The sequence below is a fragment of the Aythya fuligula genome, chromosome 2, assembly GCF_009819795.1.
Source record: "Aythya fuligula isolate bAytFul2 chromosome 2, bAytFul2.pri, whole genome shotgun sequence".
In the NCBI taxonomy this organism is placed as follows: Eukaryota; Metazoa; Chordata; class Aves; order Anseriformes; family Anatidae; genus Aythya; species Aythya fuligula.
Genome location: NC_045560.1, coordinates 58,243,681 through 58,267,466, shown reverse-complemented (window position 1 = coordinate 58,267,466; position 23,786 = coordinate 58,243,681). Strand labels below are relative to the sequence as shown.

General features: G+C 40.2%; 1 protein-coding gene across 3 annotated transcripts in view; it reads left to right on the top strand.

Moving 5' to 3' along the window:
* HECW1 (HECT, C2 and WW domain containing E3 ubiquitin protein ligase 1) overlaps nt 1-23,786 on the top strand; it is a 264,203-nt gene that overhangs the window by 51,890 nt on the left and 188,527 nt on the right. The window contains exon 1 of one of the 3 annotated variants that reach the window (XM_032182377.1): nt 8,792-8,849. The exons of the other annotated variants lie outside the window; for them this stretch is intronic. Coding sequence (XP_032038268.1) covers nt 8,823-8,849 — 27 coding nt within the window. The 5' untranslated portion in view covers nt 8,792-8,822. Of the gene's footprint in view, nt 1-8,791; nt 8,850-23,786 lie in introns of those variants that run through there. 3 annotated transcript variants of the gene reach the window in all.

Below are 23,786 nucleotides of genomic sequence, written 5' to 3'. Positions count from 1 at the left end.
AACCCTTCCCAGGGTTACAGAAATGATAAAATGTATTCAAGTAATTAACTTGCTTTGGAAAAGATTACTTATCCTTAGAAACTGTTTTGTTACTTAGCCCTTTATTCTTAATCCAGTATGGAAATATGGATATGGAAAGCAGAAATAGAAACATTCTCTTATAAATATCTTTCTCTAATGTCTACTTGTCTGAGAGAGCTTGTCACTTAATTTTTATTCTTAAAAAATATATATCAACAGCTCTCACACTTACAGGAGTAAGACTTGGCTTTGATTTTGTATTTTTATTTTTTAAATTTAATCTACTGCTGCTTTTTATAGGGCAAAACTCAAGGGAAAGCAAGGTGTAATTAATGGGGCCAATGTTTCACCCTTGAAGAAGTTAACAGCAAATTATAATCAATTTCAGCAGTACAGGAATTTCACACTATTATTTCCTAGGTCTTTTTAAAAATAAAACAATATAATCAATTGAAAGTAACTGTTTTTCATCCAGGTCATGTATTTAAGACTGTCTGAGATCCTTTGAGAAGGTGAAACGCTGCTGGTCTGACCCTGTTTAGATGGGAATTATCTAAATGGCCTGGTTTTGAAGACGTGCTTCATCTTGCTCTTTCCATTTAGAAAATGATGCATGGCAAAAAGTGGGAAGTTAGTGGCCCAGGTCGGACACACTGGTCTGTCTGCTGTTGTCCTTGTGGCCAGGTTTCTATGAAAATAAGCTTCCACTTCCCCCCCCACCACGGTGAATATGTCCTCTGCTCCAACTCTGTCTACTTGAAAAATAGCATTTGCCTTCTTCAGTGGCCTTTTGTAAAGCCTAGTGCTTGTCTGCCTGCCTGATTCATTATGCTATTTATCACTTTTATCGAGTATAGAAATCTCTTTCACTTATAGCAAACTTGAAATGCTATGCAAGTGGACTGCCAGATAAATTAGTGATTATTTGTGTCCAGCAATCATTGTGGCTTTATGTATTATCTGTGTATCAGTGTCACTCAAGTATCCCCTTGCTGAGATACCAATCTTGCTGGTAACTCCAGAGCTGGCACCAGTTGTCTGCTTTTCCCCAAGGTCCCCTGGATCATTCCTCAACAGAGTCCTGTTGAGGTTGGTCCCCAGGGCTTTTTGTGCAGGAAAGATGGAGCCAACCAGTTACCAGAAGTAATACTTCTGGTTTGGGACCTATTTTTTATTTATTTATTTATTTTCCCAAGGAGGAAAAATTCAATCCTTTTATATCTATATTTTCCTTTATGTCTTCCTTTCAAACTTTTCCTTTTATATCTTCCTTTAGCAACTGAGTCTGTGAACATTGCTTTGAAGAAGTGAATGCTATGATTCTAAATACAACTTTGTGAGATGCTGTTACATTAACCTTTGCCTGTGTGTTCATAAGGAAGCAAATAGAAGTTGAGCACAGTTAGGCCCAGAGCTTGCAAAATCCTTTTAGGTAGTGGATCTGGCCCCCAAATATAATCTCTTTACTGTAACTTCCATGTTCCGCACAGAACTATCCAACAAACAAAACAAAACAAACAAAAAAGAACCTTCAATTCAGTAATAAATTCATTTCTTTGGCATGGAAAATGCCACTTTGCTGTTATAGCATGTGGTTATATATAGTAAAAAGTGGTTATATATAGTAAAAAGAGAATGAGATGGGTCCACAGGGTGGTTCCACTGAAATAATGACTCTGAGCCTTCTCCAGTGAGCAGGGTTAGTGTCGTGACAGTGAGGCTGTGTACTTTTAGGATATCCAGTGGTTTAGAAATGAGCTAAAGGATCTAGCATTTATTTGTTACAGAAGTTTGATTGCTGCTTTCTTTCTTTCTTTTTTTTTTTTTTTTTTTTTTTTTCTCCCTCCTTTTTGACAATTAGATGTAAGCTGTAGTTTGCAGATATTGGTCATTACACCGAACAATTGGGAGAAGATGCTTCTGGTGCTGCTAATAGATAGCTGGATGTTTCTGTGTCACAATTCATCAGATAAGTTGAGGAGATTGCCAGCTCCAGAGATGTCCAACAGCAGCTTGTTATACTTGAAGCTTGCTGCTTTGCAGACACAGGCTTTGGAGGCTTGTTGCAGTCAGAGAGGAGTGATGGCATTTAGGCAGTGCTAAATAAAGTTTTCTGTCTTGTACCTTTTCCTGCTGTAAGTCTAATAGCTTTAACATCCTACTCAAATACAAAATAACATAATAGTTTACTGCATAGCTGTCATGTGTTCTATTTTTTTTTTCAACTCACTTTATTCCCCCATATCTACTTTCTGCTTTGGCAAAAAGATGCTTCTAGACAGACCCTGAAATTGCATTTGCAAGTACAGGGTTTTAGAGGCATCAGGATAAGGGATGCAAATACTGACTCTTCACTCATGCCTGGTTCTTGGAATATGGCTCTGGCTTCCTTGTGCCTGATATTTGCAGCTTGTTCAGTGGTGAACTTCATTTGGTAAGCATTAATCCAACTGCATGTGTTAGTATTCCACTGATCCTTCAGGACGGCAGTTCAGATCCGACTTCATTTCACAAGTGGCTGGCGGACTGTGTTAAACTGTTTTTCTACTTAAGTCAGTGTACTGCCAAGTATCCACATCACCAGGAAAATCACGATTGTCAGAGAGAGACTGAAGACTTGAGGCCAGGCCCTTCAACCAGTTGTTAATTATAGTCTGTTGGAGCCAGTGGAGTGATGAGAAATTACTCCGTCTGAAGAAGTGGTGTTGTACACAGTTCAACCTGGTCAAACAAAATGTTTTCTATTAAGGCCAGCGCTGAGTCCCCATGGCAGAGCTGTGGGAAGAGTTTGGCTGCTGCTGCTGCTCTTGCAGTTGTGTCCCACAGTAAGCAGGAGTCTTTTGTGCCTGGTTGCTGGACTGCTGATCCCTGTCATCAGCATGATGTTTGCTTAATAAGAAAAACAGAAAAGTAGCAATATATGTATATGGACCACTTCTCCTGCAAAATGTCACTGCTAACCAAAATGTTAGGTGCAAGTGGGTGGATGCCTCATTTCACCACATGTAAGAGGATAACTAAAGCTGAGGATAAAGGAACACATCACCTCTAATACACTTCCTTTTGGTACAATGATGCCAACTTTCTTTAGTTTTCATTGTCTATAGCCACAGAATTATATAACAGCTAAATGTTTGGTGAATTGCCTGGCAAAATCTGGAGGAGAGAGGAGGAGTTGCTGAGGAGCCCCATTTTCCAGAGGCTCACCAAAGCAAGGTGAATTTTGTTCTCTTTCATAACTTGATCCCGACATTACTGCAATGCTTGTTCCCTTTTCAGTAAATCTTCACAGCTGCTTGTTGTCCTACCTGCCTGGCAGGCAGATGAAACGCTGCATCATCCTATTTCCATTGCCTCTTTCAGGTGGGCTCAGTTTGTCCTGAGACCACAGCTTCCTACAGTAGTCATTCTCTTCAGACTATGTTCCTCTGAAGCTCTTGGTGGGTAGGTGGGTGTCTCTGAGATTTCACCTTGTTGGAAGCAGAAATCACGTATTTTGTTCCATGTTCCTATGTCTCCTTGCTACAGGGAGGGCCTTGGTTCAGGACCTTACTTCTAAACTACAACTTAATGTATCAGCATTTATAATATCAGTCAGATTTTTAATAATGTCAGCTGTTGGTTACTGCTGCTACTACCCGATTCCTTCCAAGGCTGGCTTGCAAACTAAGAACAATGTGGTAGATTTACAGATTAGCAGATGGAGGATCTCACCTGAAAAGGCCATGCAGTTGTAATCTTTTTGATTTCTTTGGTATGGAGCAATCAGAGGTTACATTTTACATTAAAATGTACAGATTTTATGCATTACTTTACTGAAAAATCTAGAGTGCTTTCCACAACAGATGTAGCTCTGATTTTGAGCCAGATTTCGAGACAACTGAGGTTTGTCTCTGTGCAATTAAAATCCTCAATTAACATATTAATTCTTTTTCCTAATAACATTACTTTTTTTTTTCTTTTTGTCTACTGAAGGAAAAATAAAATGACTCATTTGTATACTGGTTTGTGAGATATTTAGCTAATTTGCACATGATAATTTGTAAAGATCTGTCTTGCAGTCACAAAATTGAGCATTTATTCTAAGGGATGTTATATATTTCCTGCTGTAGCTAGATGCATTGTAATAGTGACTTAATATAGCAGGCATAATTAGCAAAATTGGAAAATACAAGATTTTTGGTATGTTTTTATTTGTTGAGACAGAAGGAACAAACACTTCCAGCATAAGTACCGCTTCCTTCTTTTCTCTGATCTTTATAGAAAATAAAAAATAAAAAACCTTTCAAATATCAGACTATCTGAGGAGGTTAAAAAAAAAAGTCAGTCTGATCTCTTAAATGTCATTCTGATCCCTTTAATACAAAGACGATGCTTTAAGCATTCAGAAGGCAACTGTTAATTAACGACATATTGGGACTGATGCAGGGGGCAAGGGCAAACAAAGTAGTGGAGGAACAGAAGAGCGCATCTGCAAAGGAGAAAAAAGCATGACTGCTTTTCTGTTATTGGTAACAGAACTGTTAATATTGTTGGTAGAGAAAAGCGTATCTTCTGTTAGCATGTCTGTGGTGCTCCGTCTTGGTATGAACTGGTGGCTCAATATTTGGGGAGCAGTGCTAGACGAAGCCTAGTGCTTCATGCACTAGTGCATGCAAGTGGCATGGAGCCTACGGGGAGCTGAGCACAAGCCCTCACTGATGCCAGGAACAAACTGTTGACCACTGGGGGAAATAATTTTTCAGCCTTGAATGGGTTTTCCTGAAAAGACTGCATTGTTATTAAGCAGCACTGCACATCATGCCTGGAGATCATTTGTGCTAATTACTATACAAACCGCCTCAAGGCACTAAACAGTTCACAGGCTAAGTGCAAGCAATATAGAAAGATTAAAAATAAATAAAAGCACAGCAGCAGGGGGCAAGGATACAGTGGAAACTGTGTATGTGTAGCTTTGTGAACATGTATGTAGATATGTAAAACATGGATTTTAGTTGTTTGCACGTCAACTTTAGCATGATCAGAGGTTTATCTTTTGGTTTCCTAAACAAGTTGCTGCAAAAAAAAGTGTTTCTGAGTAGGCATTTGAAGCAAGATGCCAGGTACCAGCAGGGTGTGAGTCTTACAGGCATGTCAGAAAGGGCATGGTATGCATTAAAGCAGATGTTAATCAGCCTGTATGATGAGCAGAGTCATCCAGAAACTACCCTGCCACTGCTTAAGAGGCAGGGGTGGGGGTCAAGCATTGGCTGTAGGGATTAGCAACTGCTTCTGTGCAGGAAGGGACAAAGCAGGAGGAAATGAAAAGTGGAGGAGGAGAAGAGGAGATACTGTTACAGCAGAGACAAAGGAGATAAACCTGAAGGGAGTAGTGCTGAGGCGCAGCTGGGCTTGTCTGATCTGGATAGCAAACAAGAAACATTAATGTTAAGCGATGGGTGATGAAAGAGAAGGTGTTAGAAGAGTTGAGAGAGGTAAAAACAGAAATCAGGAGAAGGAGTAAACACTGACTGAATAAACTTGAATTCCCCAGGGTTTTCGGAAGGAGAAATGGGTTGGGAAAACTCCGCTGCCTGGGGGGACTCTCCTCCTCACTTGTCACTTTTGTCTGGGCTCATGCTAATGTCATACAGCGAGCTCAGAAGAAACCACTCATCTTCTGGGGATGCAGGAGTGATTTTGTTGAAAACCTGTATTGTTCCCAACAGGGAAATGAAGGGATGCTCAGGCTTGCACGTGGTCCTGGCACACGAACAGCCCAGCTCCTGTAATTTTTAGTCACTGTTCCTCTAACCTGCTTAGCATACAGGCTCAAATCCTGGTAGTACTGATTTTTCCAGGCTCTTGAGAGTATGTTTGTGTACACCTTTACTGAAATAAGTGCTTTTTAGACTTGTATTGAAATAGCAACTGAACGACCCCATGATGGACTGAGAAGGGGAGGGTAAATGCTGCACTGAATTCCACATGAAAACTGAACAAAAGTGCCAAGAAATGTGCAATCTAAATGTAAAGATGGGAGTTCATAGGTGAACAAGGACAGACAAAGAAATACAGAAAACTGTGTTTTATCTGAGTGATGTTCTGTGTGATCACAGGCTCTCCAGTGTACTTTAAGAACACTTCAACCCTAATTACACTTCTGAAGCACTTATTTAACAGAGGAGTCCCCGTGAGTAAATCTATTTGTACATAGGATAGCATTTTTGCTGCTTATTGCTATTAAAGCTGGAGCATGCAGCCCCACGTGCAATGTACACACCTGTGGGTGGGCAGGGCCCTGGCCCTGGGTTGCCCCCCGCTGCCCCTGCTGCGTAGGCCTCAAATTGGGACCGAGTGTGCCTGGGGCCTTCCTCAGCCCTGCCACAAACCCTGAGCGATGCTTGCTTTCTGGCCTGGATGTGTGAAGGCATCCCAACACTGCCTGTCACATTAAGTGCAAAAAAATGCTTTCTCTGCCTTTCAGGGTGGGAGTGGGGCTGTGTGTTTTTCACTCTGCCTATGTATAATGAAACTTTCCCTTTCTGAAAGCTGCCTAAGAATGTGATTAGGAAGAGAACCATGCTTTTCCTCCCAAACCACAATAAGCAGAGACTTGTCACAGAAGAGTTTGGCAAAAATCACCAGTATTTCATTCAGCTTTTCCTGACAACACCACATTTAAGTATGTACGTGCTGGTGTCCTAAAGAAGCACTGGTATCAGTCACCTTAGCAGTGTCATTGCGAACATCCTGGCAGAGACGGGAAAAGCACCATATATACCTTTCACTAGGTTGCCTTACTATTGCTTCTGGTACTGAAATGTAAACAGCCTTGGTATGTTTGTGTCTCATTTCTTGTCAGTAAAGCAAAGCGACTGGGCTATGTTATAGAAAATCCTACAGAATATTACTTTTTCCCATGGGCAAAGCTATTAAGTCTCAAATGAACTTCCATGTGGCTAAAAAAATGTACATGGTGACAGCGGTTTTGAGAGGCGGTCCTGGTTGTTTGGAAGAGTTTTTATGCCATGTCCACTGCTCACGGACAACTGAAAACAGTTTGTATGGATAAAGTTCACTGAGGTTGTTTCCAAAGAGGGCTTCATCTAACTGTGGGATAAACCCATTTTGCTTCCAATGTAAATAGACTGTTTCACTAAAAGCAAAGGCCACCAAACTGTAGGCAGTTGGTAAATTTGGGACTGAAATGAATTATGTACATGAGACTTAGTGTCTTCCGAAGAAGGGCACAGGGAGATGACAACATGACGTGCACTTTAACTTTCTTTAATTTCATGGCTGGTATGTATTTTAAAAGTCTTTCGGTCTGATAAAATGGCATTGCTTTATTTTATGTTTGTTTGTTTTTCTTTTTGTTTTTTTTTTCTTTAACTGAGCATTTCCAAACAGTGGACATTCTTCCTAAATTTGCTACCCTTCCCTCCACTCTTGGTTGTCTTGTTCATTTTTGTACTATTGAATTGGTAGTTTTAGTAGTCATTTAAATAATTTTTTATAAGATTTTTTTTCTGCTTTCTTGAGAAGAGGATGCTGAGGGGAGACCTCATCGCTCTCTACAACAGGAGGTTGCAGCAAGGAGGCTGTTGGTCGTTTTTCTTGGGTGACAAGTGATAGGACATGAGGAAATGGTCTCAGGGTTTCAGGGGAGGTTTAGATTGTACATTAGGAATAATTTCTTCACAGAGAGGGTGGTCAAGCTTTGGAATGGGCTGCCCAGGGAAATGGTGCAGTCCCCATCCCTGGAGGTATTTGAGATATGTGGATGTGGCACTAAGGAACGTGGCTTTGTGATGTGATGTGGTAGGTCACGTTGATGGTTGGACTTGATGATCCTGAAGGTCTTTTTCAATCTATGTGATTCTGTGAGACATGGGATATTTGACTAGTTTGTTGCTGAAGAGCTTTCCCTTCTAGTGCAGTGGAGGAGCTGCAAATGTCATAGTGCCTCAGTCATAAAGAGGAGCAGAGAGAATGAATTGAAAGCACAGATATAAATGGTGCTGCTGGGGCTGAATCGTGTATGTCTTTCACATTTTTTTAATTGAAAATGCTGTTATTGCATGTTTGGGGAGCCTTCTGTCCTTGCTGATTAGCTGTCACTAATTCGGGTTGAAGTTTCTTTGTTTCATTTCTTCTCCCTGTGTAGTTCTGTAATATGTAGGTTTTTGAAGCACTGGTTGAGGTTAATTAGAGAAGTTGAGGTTCGTTCATTATTTCGTGGTCTGATCTTGGACTACAAAAATTATGTTGGATACCAGATTGGTTCAAGTACAACATACTAAAATTAACTTCCTTTGCAGCTGGTCCCCATAATATCCAAGGGTATCAATAAATTGATAGGACACAGAAATGCTGGTTGGCTGCCACCGCTCTAAGCTCCCTCAATGTGAGGATTTTATGATGAACCTGAAGATCCACTGATGGTGTCTTTTGTTATATCTGGGCTTCTTGATTTCTTTCAGATGCTTCTTGAATGAATTTGGTGCTTAATCTTGTATAGTCTGCAAAATTTACTGTAGTTAATCCCATTTGTATTTTTTAAGCACACATATTTCAGTGTTGAAGTGCATGACAACATTCAGGTCTACTGGAGCATGGTATCATACACTGTTAACATGGGTAAGATATATTCACTGCCCAACAGTGAGGCAAGTCAGTTAATAAAATGTTGGCAAAGACAGTGTTGGTAGAAAAGCAATGTTTATAAATGTCGTTTATGTTGCTTGCGGGATACATGCTGAGTTAACCTCATTGAACTTTTCCCCAGGAATTGATGCGCGTACAATTGGCGGGTCATTATGCTGCTCCACCTGTGTAGTGTTAAGGTCAGTGTGTTTTTCTGATTATAAAAACCATCCATACCATTCCATTATAAATTCACTACCATTCATAATGGAATGTGCCAAAGCTCAGAGCTCGTTGCAGCTGCCCCCGGTCCATGTTTAAGATCAAACAAAGCAGTTCAGGTAATCTGAGCACCTTTTCAACAACACGTCCAGTCAAGCTTCATTTGAAATGATCCTTCCTTGTTTTGTTTCTGTTTCGTTTTTGTTTCATTTTTGAACCTGCTAAGTATCCATCTGATATCAGTGTTGTTTTTGTATTGTGTTTTAATACGGCCTACCCAAGAATTTTTCTCGAATCAAGCCATGGCAATTAAGATCATAGCAAGGAGGTCCTGGGAGCAGCAGGCAACTGTAATGTTGCAGTTGCACGCCTTCATGCGTAGGCAAAGCACAGAATGCATCAACCGCTCACCTTCACAAGGCATTTCCTGAAACCTACAGCTTTTAACTGCGAATTAATTCTGAGTCATCAAGGCACACAAATCAGCCATCACAGCAGACACTAATGTGTGAGATGCAGGAACGTATGACTGGCACTAACCACGTACGAGGGGAACCTGTGAGATGATGTGCATGCGTAACACACTGCTGCTGTATGCATCTTTCTGCACAGCTTAGTTCTCTAATTGTCATGCATTATCAAAGCGAGACAGAATGTGCATTAAAGCTTATCTGGTGTTATTTCTGTCAATGAAATGTTGTTATGGTTGGGGTTTTTGTTTGTGTGTTTGCTTCTACATTTATTTTTTTTTGTTACTAGTCCTCCAAATAGCATTAATTCTGTGAAGAATACAAATTCTGTGAACATCCATGTATCTGATAGGTCATTATATTCTTCTGGTTTCATGAGGATGTATCCTTTTTATATTGAATTTTGCACTGTGTAGTAGCTAGTGAGAGCCTCCAGCACTGGCTGTTTTGCTGTGGAATGTTTTGAGCCTCTGTGCAAATTAAGCAGTGCTGGAATTGCTGAGGAAATAGATACAGCCTCTTGGTAATGACAACTGTGAATTTTTGTGACAGTGTCCAACATCACTCTTCCTTTCACCTCTCCATAGTTGTAAACTCAGTGGTATTCTACACTAAACATGTAAAATTTCCCCAGAAGCATCTGCTATACAGTGCATCACAAGGTGTGTTAGAAAGTCATGGGGAAGAACAATACCTTTGGTGAAAAGTAATCCTTGAATGCTCTAGCTCATGAAAACTGTTCACAACCCGACATCTCACCCAACAATATGACTTTTGAAACTGTTGCATGAGGTAAGTGCATCTCCAGAGGCTTTCGTCAGTTTCTTTCCATTACTCTGGGGAAAAAGAAAAAAGATAAAAAGGAAAAAAAAAATAATCAATTTTTCAATTTGGCCACAGTCCAAAAACTAAACAGAATATCCCCCCAAAAGAGAAGATGCCCTTCATTGTAGGATCGCATGTTTTTTCTCAAGTGAAGAGACCAATGAAGGGCACTTTTAACAGCAGAAAAGATTAAGAATAGTTTTGTCTGTGTTTTCAAGTTCATCTGTTGTGATGAAGGTTCCTAGCTTTTGAACAAATGCATTTCTCACCACTACATAAATGTTGTAACAAATTTGGGCCCTTAACATAGAAAACAAAGGAATTCCTAGATGTAGTTGTGTTAGATACCTCCCGCCAAGAACCTTGACAGAAACTGACGATATGTCAGTAAGTCATGACAGCAGGAAGAAGGTAATTTAACTGCCTGCTGCCACACATTCAACTGGCAGTGATGCTTTCTCTCTTTGGGCAAGTTTTCTGTTTAAGGTCAGTCCTCAGTCTGAGGACAGCTATACTCAGACTTACCAGAGTGAGGCAAATTGTAGGTACTTGTCACAAAGTGCTGTCTGTTAGATACATCACAGCACTTTTATTTGACAAAATTCAGTAACTGAAAATGCACCTTTGGCCCAATTTCTGCCATTCTGCCTGGAGGGTGAAAAATAAAAATAATAAAAAATAGTCATTCCCCAGTTCCCTGCCCCACCTCCTGTATTCTCTCCCCCTACATAGAAAACAAAACAAAACAAAATTTTAACTGAGTTTATAACAATAATTCCAGATGCTACAGAACATATTTTTCTTCTTCCTTGTCGTTATTAAGTAAAAAAATTGCTTTCCCTCTGTCTCAGTACAGACTGCTTCAGGCAAACTAAAACAATTGCATGATTTGTGAACAGTACGTACCTGCATGGTCATATACTTGACCTTGCAGACGAACCTTTTGATTGAGTTGTGTATAGATATTTGAGATAAATATTTTAGACAAATGCTAGTATTTGTTAGCAGTTTGAAGACTTGCCTGGTACAGGACTGCTCCAAACCCTTGGGGAGGCCTGAATCACAGAATCACAGAATCACAGAATTTCTAGGTTGGAAGAGACCTCAAGATCATCGAGTCCAACCTCTGACCTAACGCTAGCAGTCCCCACTAAACCATATCCCTAAGCTCTACATCTAAACGTCTTTTGAAGACTTCCAGAGATGGTGACTCCACCACTTCCCTGGGCAGCCTGTTCCAATGCCTCACAACCCTTTCAGTAAAGAAGTTCTTCCTAACATCTAACCTAAAACTCCCCTGGCTCAACTTAAGCCCATTCCCCCTCGTTCTGTCACCAGGCACGTGGGAGAACAGACCAACCCCCACCTCGCTACAGCCTCCCTTGAGGTACCTATAGAGAGCGATAAGGTCGCCCCTGAGCCTCCTCTTCTCCAGGCTGAACAAGCCCAGCTCCCTCAGCCGCACCATCACAACTCTGTGTTCAAGCACCTGTTTTAGTTCCTTAAGTTAAATGCCCTAAGTATACTTTGTACACTCAACAGTGTGCAGTCAAGCTCCTAATGGTATATCAGAGCATCCTTTTCTTTCCCTTAAGTGGGGAAGCGGTATAGAGAAGTCCCTAATGATATAATAGTAGTAGCCCTAATAATATAAGAACCCAAATCTCAATGCAGGCTATAAAAGGCTGGAAGGGAAAACAGAAAAAAACATGTTAGCACAAGCAAAATCAGGTCTCAGAAAGGAGTTAGTGCTCTAGTACGTGGTGGCTGACACTAGCACCTGCAAAATGACATTCCTTGTTTTTTAAAAGGTCTACTCTAGATGAGACAAGGAACAGTTGGCTTCAACTTAGTTCTTCATTAGGGAAGAGGATTTACATTGTTCCATTGCTTAAAAAAATCAGCTTTTGTGCAAGCTTTACATTATATTCACTCTACCTGTGACCATTATAGAGTGTCTTTTTTTGTAGAATTTTTTTGTAGATTTTTAATCAGACAAGTTAGCTGTGGTAAAAAAAAAAAAAAAAAAAGAAAAAAAAAAGACACATTAACGTTCCTAAATTAAACATGGTTGGTGTGGAATTGTGGTTTAGTTTGGACTCAATATACAGAAACTTTTCAGATTCTTTCATGCAAAGAGTAGTAGTTCTTAAGCAAAAATTCAAACAAACAACAGTTAAGTGAATTTCTTTTCTTTACTATAAAAATTGAATTTCTGTATTATCAAAAATAAACCAAAACAGACAGAGGAAGAAGCCATACCTGAAAGCTGTTTTCCAGACAAAAGCCTTCCCACTTATCAAAGCCAAAGAATTTTGTGACTGCTTTATTTTCTGCTGTAAAAATATCTACTTTTGCTAATGATAACGCATGGAGCACGTTTCAAACTTTGCATCTCTTCTCATATGTTTGTCTGATAGCAGAAGAGCTAAGTGACCCACCAAAATGCATTCAGGTGCAAAAGACCAAGCATTTAGCAAACCTGCAGGCGTGAAGGAAAGCAGCAGGCTTTTCCTGCAGACCTTGGGTGAGTGGGCAGCACTTGGGCTAAGCCACGGTAGGAGGCAGCAGGCTGCGGAGAGGTGGAGCTGTGAACCCAAGCCCTTGCTCTCCTAATGCCTTTTTAATTAGAGTAACATAAATATTGGCTAGGATGATAGTTGTGTCTTAATGGAGAAATTAAGGAATGGATTCATTTCTGGCACAATTCCCTCTTCCTGTTGACGTCAGTCCCTATTTCCAGCAGCATTTTAATTGAAGGAGCAATTCTATTTGCTTATTATTCACCAGCCTTGTAAGGGAATAACTGTACATTTGGGAGAGCACGAGGGGGATTAAGGGCACCAGCAGAAACAAAGGCAAGCATTAAAAAACAGCACAACCCAACACCGTGAGCGTTCGAGTGATTAGGAAAAGAGGACTTGCAATGAAATAAGTTTGTCATTCTTCCTGTTGTACCACAGAACTGGAAGGATGGGGAGGTGGCAGTGCTTTCTATCCAACCTCACATATGTAGGAATAGAAAATAGTTGGCCAGGATCTGACTCGAAGTCTGACATCTTGGGAGTCTTCTCATCACAGCAAGGGGATGTGAGATCAGGCCTAGACTGAATTCAGTGCAGGGGAGCTGAAAAGTTTTGCATGGATCTGTGCCTACACACATGAGCCTCTTGCCTGTGCCACAGGACGGTAGGTGGAAACCATCAAAAACAAGGTCTATGCCTTTGAAGTTTTGATGCTACTTTAAAACCTCTTGTTGAAGCAGCTGTTGTCGGCTGTTAGGCCCTTTAAAAACCTGAGATAAAAGGCTATCATTTATTTATTTATTTATTTTTGTAAATGACAAATATGCTTTTTATTTACATTCAGCATTTCCAAACTGGGCACCTACCTTGCATCCATAGTATTTTGCAGCTTTTCTCTTGAATGACACACACAAATATATTTTTTTTTGACTTGCATAAATATTTTCATTTTGAATTTCTCAAATCTTTTCTCAAAACGTGGTCCATCTCTTCAAAGCCAACAGAGAAACTGGCTGAAAAAAGAAAATCCATTAGTTTGTGAGATCCTCTATGATAAAGCTAATTAAAATCAATGAATGTCTAAGTTGATTAATATTAAACCACTTATAGAGCAAGTTGCATAGTGAAAATATTATTCTACAGTACATTGGGTAAGCCTCGTCAAATACGTCATCTCAGACTTATGTGAGTTTATTCTGTAATTGCATTGGGATTTTAAAACCGAAAACTATAAAGGAGATTTCTTTTTACCTGGTAATTTAAATTAGTCCATTCTTCATGACACTAACTTTTCCATCTTTGTATTTCTTTGTTTCTTGAAGAATAACTACTTGATGCCCCCTTTATCGTTGGAAGAAAAAATTCACCACAGACTTACTAGTAAACTGGAAGTCTATCAAATATATGTACTTTGTTTCATTTGTAACTAAAGTTTCCCACTAGGATGAGAATAAGGCAGTAGACTCTGTATGACAAAATACTAAGTAGGAGAAAGGAGCTGGAAAGGATGGAGAACTGTGTTATATTTTAGGTCAAATCCTGCTCCTAATGAAATCACTTTGATTCAGCTTCTCTTGTACTTTTATGCTGGCTTGAAACAAACCCCAACATCTATTTCTGCAGGCTTGCACACTTGAGTAAATTCCCGTGTGTGAGTAATCAATTAAATTGGTGAGGCTGTTGGTAATTTTTTAGCCCGGCTTCCTAGGCTGTGATAAGACTTCTATGATTGCCCTTTCTGTCTATCTGTCACTCCCATACCTAATTACTTTTGAAGCCCTTGGCTAATTTCAAACAAAAGAGAGAGGAGTAATTGGCTTTGAGATAATTGAGTTTCCACAGGTCTCAGTGGCTGGGGAGAAGAGGCAGACCCATGTCAGGACAGGGGGACGGCAGGCAGAGCCTACCTGTCAGCAGCTCCGGCTGCCAGGATGGTCACTGGGGTTATCTGTACCTTTGCTTGGGGTGTAGCTTTATTTTATTTTATTTTATTTTATTTTATTTTATTTTATTTTATTTTATTTTATTTTATTTATTTTATTTTATTTTATTTTTTATTTTTTCAGAGGAATGGACAGGAAAAATCTGAGTCTTTGGTAGAAATTTGCTGGTGATGAAGGTTACAGCTCTGCAGGAAAATGGCTTCATTATAGTTTCACTGATAACAAGGCTGTTTGGCTTTGTTTCCATGATTTTTTTCTGAATCAGACCCGAATGTCTTCAACACGAACAATCAGCTTCTAGTTAGAGGTTAGGAAAATACATTAATCATTAAGTTAATTTATCACTAATATTGAGAGAAAAGGTAGTGGAAACATTAGTATGTGGCCATTACCTAATGGGTTACAAGTGATAAATTTGTCAAATTAGTGTCTTTTCTGTTTGCAGGTCTTCCACAAAAAATTTTTTTGTGCTGTTTGACCATTTACCTGTTCAGAAGTCAAATTTTAACCTCACGGATACACCAATTTTACTAAGTTCAAGTTGAACGTCATCTTTTAAGTCAAACAACATTTTAGACAACAAGTAATGCTATTAATTTTTAAGAACCAAAGAGTTCTTCATTGATTTGTGCATAAAATCAGCAGATAGTTTTCAGACAACGGGTAGTTTTCATGGTCCTCAACAGAACAGAGCCAAGTCCTACAGCAAAAATCTCATGGGATCTGATTGTTCATGTGGCCACTATGACTGGCTGCGTGATGGTCTGTCTGTCTCTCAGTCTTTCTTCCAAAACAAAACTCAGGTTTAACACCTGCAGAGCAGAATAGTTTTCCAATTTATCTAATTCTGCAGGCTTTTATAAATACTGATTAGCTCTAGTCTTTCATTGCAAAGCTCTAGAAGCTAATCCTTGGTGGATTTAGGACACTTCATTGATGGAGGGGTAGTTACCAGAAAAATAAATTTAAAAAATTATTTTCTGGGCCTTACTTTTACAAGTGCAGTCTTACAAAATGTAATTCTGCTGGAAACCAATGGCAGCAAAAAAGCATTGGGTTAAGTCTAGATAAGACTTAAGTCCCCATTAAAATGAAATGAAACTGTGGCTTGAAACTTTTTCAGAGCCATTCATGTGCTTTTGTCTGTGAGTAAGTGAAATACACCTTTTGTGCTCACCCTTGTCAGTGTTCTTCGTATTTGAAAACTCTCCTGAGACCTTCTGAACACAGGATCACAGACTCATGTGAACTGGAGTAAAAGAGAAAAAGAACCTCCCACAATAAAGTGAACAGATATATGCCTGCACACAAGATCTTGTGATATAACATATATATAACACATATAATCACTGTATTAGAGATGTACTAGCAGCAAAGTAAATATGTCTGAAGTGCAGAACTTGTAATTTCACAATTACAAAGTTCTGCTTCAGTTGTACTGGATGTTTTCTGCTTTGAAAATCTACTTTGTGCACACTCTTGTTTTCCAGGGGGAAACTACTAAGCTACCTTGGGTCTAACCCTGGCTAGCAGTCCCCCAGGAAACCCTCCACATATAGCTGGGGCTTGTCTTGCAGTGATCCAGAGGAAAGCAGAGTCCCTGAACACAGCTTGTGTTCTCTCATATAAGATACTTTCTGAGCCCTAGATGAAGACATTGCATTTTCTCTTCGTAAAATTTGAATCTTGTTCCCAAACTAGGGATTGTAATACCAGAATGATTCACTTCTCTTGAGATAGCTTGCCCAGTTTCTTTGCTTTCTCATTAATACAATTATAATAACAATTTATTATGATTTATACAAACAAAACATAAACAGCTTTTATTAAAGATGAAACAGTAAGTATGAACCTGGCATGGAGATGAGTGTCTAGACTAGTTTCACCTGTCCAGGAACAGATAAATCTTACTCTTTGTTTTGACTTGTGGTTTATCAGTAATATCAAAGGTTTTCAATGGAATCAGGATTCTTTTTAAGAATAAAACACTGGATCTGAGGAATTACTAAGCATAAAGTTATTTTCCTTTGGTGTTTTTCAGAGCAAAATAAGATTCCCTGATCCTCTTAAAACCTGTGTTATAATAGATTATTTAAAAAAAAAAAAAAAAAAGTATCATGTACATTAGATAGAACAGGCTCCTCAGGGCAGTGGTCACACCATCGAGCCTGCCATAGTTCAAGAAGCGTTTGTACAACACTCTGACATACGGCCAGATTTTTGGGTGTTCCTTCCTGTGTGGAGCCAGGATTTGGACCTGATGTTCTTCATGGGTCCTTTCCAATTCAGGATATTCTATGATTGTATATTTAAAATTGTTAATTATTAAAAATATGAGGATGCTGTCATAGTTTCCCTAAGAGTGTAAAGATGTAAGAAGTCATAGTCTCTGTTGAGAACAAGCACACTTAACTGTGGCAATTGCACTCCTAATACTTGCGCGCAGTTTTCACTCTGCCTGTCAGTGACACCAGACAAAAACTATACGGTAATGATAGAACAGCAAATGCTGAAGCATATTCCGCTTTAAATTCATGGGGTGCTGCTTTTGTTATGAATGAAAAAGTTTTGTATTCTACTATTATAATTGCATGGAAAAAAAACATGCAGATATCATGGTCTAAAACTAAGATTTTAAATTAATCCTCACCCATCTACTGGTGGATTTATGTGTCATTCTGAGAACTCGAATGAAAGCCAGTGCTGTAATCTGTGCCCTAAATTGCAGCTTGCTGCTCTGGGTATTTCATGCATCTTCCAACAGAATAGGTGGAGGCATGGATGACAATATTTGAAGTGCTGTAGTTAAAGCACAAACTTTTGATAATCCAGCTGTGGACCAGCCCTTGTTCCCTGCAGCTGTTGAGATCTATCTGGATGCTCCTTTGTTTTGCAAAGTCACTTTGTTCCACAGTGAAGCTGGGGGGAGTGTTGCCTTTAATTTCATTGGAAGCAGCACCAAGCACACTCAAGCGATGGCATTTCTGTATTTGTCCGGAGGTATCATGATAATATGGGAGCTCTGTAGCCAATTAATTTCAAAATGTCAGGGAATATTGCAGCCCTTGTCGAAAGGTAGGAGATGGAGCCAAGGGCATGCACAACAAGCTGGTGTCTAGCTGAGGGGCTGGCTCGCTGCAATGGTTTGTTGTTGTTTGGAGATGAAAGGAGTGGTTGATGTAGGCATTAATACGCAGCCGCCTGCTCAGAGCTACCTGCCTCTGCCCTGCCTCTCTGCCCGAGGGGGGTAAGGTACTGGCACTTCAAATCACTTTTCTCTTAATAAGAAATGAAGACAGGGTAAAAAGCACGTTAGAGGCAATGAATGAAATGAGATTTAAAATGCTGTCATTGGTGTGGAGTGGGATGTCAGCTGGAAGGAACCGTGGATGAGAAGAGTTACTTTCCATCCCTCCTGGGTTTTGTGTGTTTATTGTCCCCATGTGGAAACCAGTGCCTGCCTTATGGCTGATACAGCATTTAATGCCTCATTCCCTACCCTTTCCTATCTAGGAGAGAGGGGAGAATGGTAATATTAACGAGTGATAAAGAGATGCCCTGAGAATAAAAAGGGATGGGAAGAAGAAAGACAAACTGTCACCTGGGACCATGAGATGTGAGGGATGTGGTACAGAGGAGCAGGACCTCACTGACAGTCTGCAGTCAAGGGAGGCAGCAGGGAAGCCTTACGCTCTTCTTGCAGGGAATGGTGCTTGTGATGCCTGTAGAAATTGTGCAACTAATAGCAGCGATGAGCACCTTGTGACATGTGTATGGATCTGTGTGTGCTGTGCAGAGTGTCTGGGCAGGGAGAGAAGCATTGTTGGAGGCAGTAGTGCATAGGTAGGTGCGAACTCTGCAAGATAAATACTCCTCCGATATGTTCCCACGAACCTGTGGTTTGCAGAGATTTGTACATGTACTTGTGTCTGAAGGGGGGCTCATCAACATGAAAAGCTTTTGATATCTATGCTGGATTGCTTTCTGTTGCCTTTTGTGTGTGTGTGAATTTTACAAATAATAACTCGTGCCTAAGATCTATGTAATACATTTGACTATTTTTTTGTTTGTTTGTTTCTTCTATCTGGTGGCGGTATACAGTACAGAAATCACGTGAACTTTGTTTTTTAGTAAGCAGGTATACATCATGGCAGGTATAGTATAGCTCCAACATTAGATAATGTTGAGGTTTTTAGAACTCAGACATCGTTTTTTTTTTCAGCAAAAAGTTTTCAGAAGAGTCTTTGGACTCTCTGGGGAGTTGAGAAACGTGGGGCTACTTCTGAGCAGAGAAATGATTGTAGCTGACAGTTCTGGGAAACGTTGTACATTACTGGATATCCTTCTGCAGCTCGTATTTACTCTGCATCGTTGCCTTCATAATCTCCTAAATTTTGCAAGACTTCTTCACAGCTTTTCCTGTAAACCTCTCCTGCATTTACTGGTATTACACGTTTGAAGAGACCTGTACATGCAGTGTGTACAGTATGCTGTGTAATTTCTTTTACTTGGTTATTTTTCTCCAGAAGCACCATCTTGTTTGCAACAATTTTATATTGTTGCCTGGAAAATGAGACTAATCTTAAAAAATCAGGTAGTAGAATTTAGTACGTTCTTTTAATATGCCTTATGATGTGTTTTCTGTTTCACATGCTTAAATGTACTTATAATATACATTTTCTGCCACCCTTGGGTGTACTTTGCCCAGTTATGTTTTTCCTATAAAATCTTGCATCCTGAGAAGCTTATATACATGTCTTACTCCATCCCATCTGACTTAATATCCCTAACCCAGGATCCCAACAGTTGCAGTCTCCTTGTACAGGTGAAGAGAGGCGGAGCTGAATAATCTTGGCGAAAGCCTTACCTGGATCTCAGTCTTTTTCTGGAGAAGCCTGTCTCCTCCCTCTGCCTACACGGGAAGTCTTGGAAACCTACAGTCTGAAATGAGATGACTTAGGTACTTAGCTGAACTTGGGTGAGTCCAGGACACTGTGAGTGCTATTAAAGATACTGGTGTTTTGCATGGGGGAAGGACTGGAAGAACTGAAGCCGCTGGTTACAAAAATGCATCAGGTAAGTGGTCGTTATTGTGCTGTGCAGAACCTGAAGCAGGGCATCCATCTGGTCAGGGCTTCTCAGTACAAACAGCAGTTGCTCACTGTACAGAAGAGCAGCAACGTGTTCAGCCTGCAGAGGAGAGCCACCTCCTGTTCTTACCTCCTCCTGAGACCCCTTTGGAGTAAGTAGATCTCCTGGGAGACCAGCAAAGTCCAGCTGGACATGATGAACAGAGTGAGGAGACTTGAAATAAATTCGCTGACATGGGGGGCATGTGGGCTCTTTTGGACGTCTCTCTGCTGAGAATGTTTCTTTAAACACCAGATCAAAGAAACTTTGATCTGTTTGTTGTTGCTTTTCTTAAAGTGATTGTTGCTTGTAAATATTGTCCTTGGCTTTGAAAAGTTGAGAAGTGGAGATGTTTAGTCTTTGGCATCGCAGTCACCAGGACTGTATCTGTGAAGCTGGCGTTGATGGACATGAGAATGGATGTTAGGAGAGGGCTCGTTCTCCTACCAGCCAAATGCCTCATCTTGCACCTGTTGAGAGGCAGTCGCTGTGCTGCCTGTCTAGTACTGCAGCAGTGTAGCACCACTTCTGTGCCTGCTCCTGATGTTTAAAACCAAGCCAAAATACAGATTTCCTGTTCCGTGTGTCATAAAGTCCTAGCAAAGGTTAGCGTTTTGGACTTCAGAGTTTTTGATAGTGGCATATGAGCAGATCGTCAGGTACTTTCTTTCATTTTGCAGTGTGAAAAGAACAGAGTGAAGCTATGCGGTATTATCATGGCTTCAAATGTTACTATACTGACCCTTTTATTATTTCCTTAGACTTATCTTTTTGTGTTTTTATATTCAGGCCATATTGCATGTTTACCTGTTGTCGTGTACAAGGATATATATATTTTTTAAATATTGGCAATGTTTTCAGACCTTTTTTTCTATAACGGGTAAGCCTGATGACTGTTTCTCATTCTTCACTGCGTCAAATTGCTGAGAAAGTATTTTTTTCATGCTACTGATTTCAGAGAAGTTAAGAATTCAGTTTTGTTCTTAGCTGCATTCTGTTGCAGAAACGTCCAAGTGCCTTCTGTAGTGAACTGTGGCTGGATTGTCACTGTGTCAATACCAACTTGTTGAATGCAACACTGTTAATTGCGCCTAGGGTGAGACATAAGTAGTCTACAATGTTCAAGCTTGGAGTGATCCCATCCAAACCCAGTGAAATGTCAGTTTTCCACAGAGGCTTGTTTTGTTTACACACTTTCAGGAGTGCAGATCTTAATTCTTGGAGTCATTTAATTGGAAATGTGATGTGCATGCCTTTCAGCATAATCTCTTGGGTTCACTAGTCAGCACTTTTTTCTTACTTATCCAGAAGGAGTAGAGAAAAAGCATCATTAACTGTTTTTCTTACTTTATCTGAACTCCAAGAATTTGCCTTCAATCATTATGCCCAATAGTCTAGCTCCTATCTGCTCGTGCCCACAAGATTGTTCATGTGCTCTCAGAAAATACGGACTGCTCTTAATTGCCAGGGGCAGTTGCTGTTGGATGCACTTTGTAGATGCTAAAAGTGTGTCTGGTTACTGCTGCTAGCTTTTGCTGCCTTATCACTAATATGCCTGCATCGGGAATCAATCCCACACACCAGCACCAAACCTTGCCAGTCTGACCTCGAGGCCAACTCTTTCATTTTGATTCAAATTTTTGCAATGATTTGCACATCACTGAAGCAAAGTTAAATGCAAGAGGATGCATTAACATAGCAGTAAAGCTCGACTGGAAATGTGCAAAGGTCAGGAAATGGAAAAATGAACTCCCTATTAATGTCCTTTTGACCCACTGCAGATGTGTAATGGCTTTGATTTCCGATTAGTGTTTATTATAGGCATAAATAAATATATATACAGTGTGCCAAAGATGTGCAATATTAAGACAAATGCACTGAACATTTTTTGGTGTTAGTGTGGCGTGCATCCCTTTGAAACATTTGCAACCTCCTTCATTTCAGCCTTCCCAGGGGCAGCAGTGTCATCTGGACACTCTTTAAAACCTTTCAGGAAAAAAGGTTTTCATTAGACTCTGGGATCCTGTGACTCTGTCATGCTATTAAATGATTCATTTGGAGCTCTGAGAAACCACTCTTGTGCCTCACAAGTATAGGGTCCGATCCTGTAAAGTTATCTTGCTGTCCAAATTCTTTGGCTCTGTAGCAATCCCAAGGCTGATGATTTTCATGGTGGATGGCTGAACCATTTGCAGAGGATTTTGTACAGCTGCTTGCACTGTAAGACCTTGTTTACTGGATTTTGCTGCACTGTAAGCCATGCTTTACAAATATATATATGTATATATATTTGTGCTAACAGTTACACTAACAATTCTTCCAAAATTCAAATGTCCAAAGGGATTTTTGCTCATGTGTTGAGAAAGAAATAAATAGCTGTGATAGGTGGGAGTAGTTGGGGGCAGTTATAATGGAAGCTGAAACTGTAACCTTGATTACAGCTTATTTAAATCTATATTTCTACTTAACCTTGCATTGCCTTGCACTTCATGTAGTTGATTGTAGTGCATCCTCAGTGAAGGAAAATGCAAATGTTCTCTTTGTGGGTAATTTCCAGGGTGGATATCACATGCCCTGTTAAGAGAACCATCCCTAGGCAAACAGGAGGAAATCTGTGCATTTCTTTTACTTTTCTCTTGCTCAGAGTTTGTCAGAGGGAGAGTGTGCCTCCCCTGGAAGCTGCTGAGCACAAGGGACCTCCAGGGCTATGGGTGGTGGGGCAACAGACGGGGGAAGAGATTGAGAGCAGCAGCAGCATCAGTGGAGATGGGAATGCTGCTGGGAAGAAGCAGACCCTACAGCACGTCTCTGGGGCTGTGAAAAGCAGGAGAGCATCACAGGGAAATATTTGTTTTCATTTTCTTGCTTTCACCCAACCTTTTTACTCTTTGACCCAACAGAGCTGAGTTTTCTCTCTTGAAGAAGTTACTGGGGTTTAATTTGTGCTCTAATAAAAGTTTTATGTACTGAAAGCCCTTTTGGTAGGCTCACCTTGAAGTTGGTCTGCCTCGAAGCTTTGGCAGAGTCCCATCGCTTCCCCCCCCGCTGTAGGTAGTGCTACGTTATTGCTTGTCTTTCTGGCTCAGTCTTGAGATTTTGCCCTGAGTGTTCACATGCAGGCCACGACTAGGTCTTTAAAATCTTTTTATGTTGTCTCTCAACCACCCAACTGAATCTTTCCTAGAAGCTGTTACTACCTTATATTTCTGCTAGTGCAATATCCTACTTGATACATGTAACCTTATCTTACTTAAAGCTGCTCAGAAGACTTCTGTCATAATTTATCTCTTTCACAAGGCTAGCCTAATTTTTTATCTCTCTTGATTCCTCTTTCTCTTTTACAAAATCATAAGCGTTTAGTTGTCATTTGTAGGGCTTATAAGGAGAACCTTTATCTCCCAATAAAAAAACAAGAGTCTGACTACACATCTGATTTTCCCATGATGTTAGACTTGGCTACAGTCCTGTTAAATTTTTGGACAAGTAAATGTGCTCTGTCTCAGGCTTTCCATCACAGAAAACTACCTCCCTATCTTTCTCAGTACTTGCCCTTGAAATTCTGGTTGCAGTGATGCCTGCAGACGTCTGTAAAGCTACATATCCCTCAATTTGAGCCCACTGTCATGCTGGCTATTGTCTCCTTGTTTCTTGTAACCTCCTCTTCTGCCAATACATCACAATAGTGATGAGTTGTATTTCAATCGTATAATATCTTCAGTATGGACAGTAAAAGTCTCTCCTACCACCATCCCGACTGCACAAATACCTCTCTGTCAACACAGCTGTAGGAAGTAACTGGTTGTCAGTTTGGGTATCTAAAAGCCAGTTCTGAATCTCCTGAGCAGACAATAGAGCTGGATCCTTGCAGATGCTTAGCTGGGATCTGTCTCTGTATGGCTAAAGCATCATGTACCCTTCTGGCATGACGTAAAATAATACCAAGTAATATCACCTCCCCAGACGTGAAGCACTACATCTCTCCAGCAGAAGTTGCTGCATGGCAGCTCTGAATCCTTTGGAGA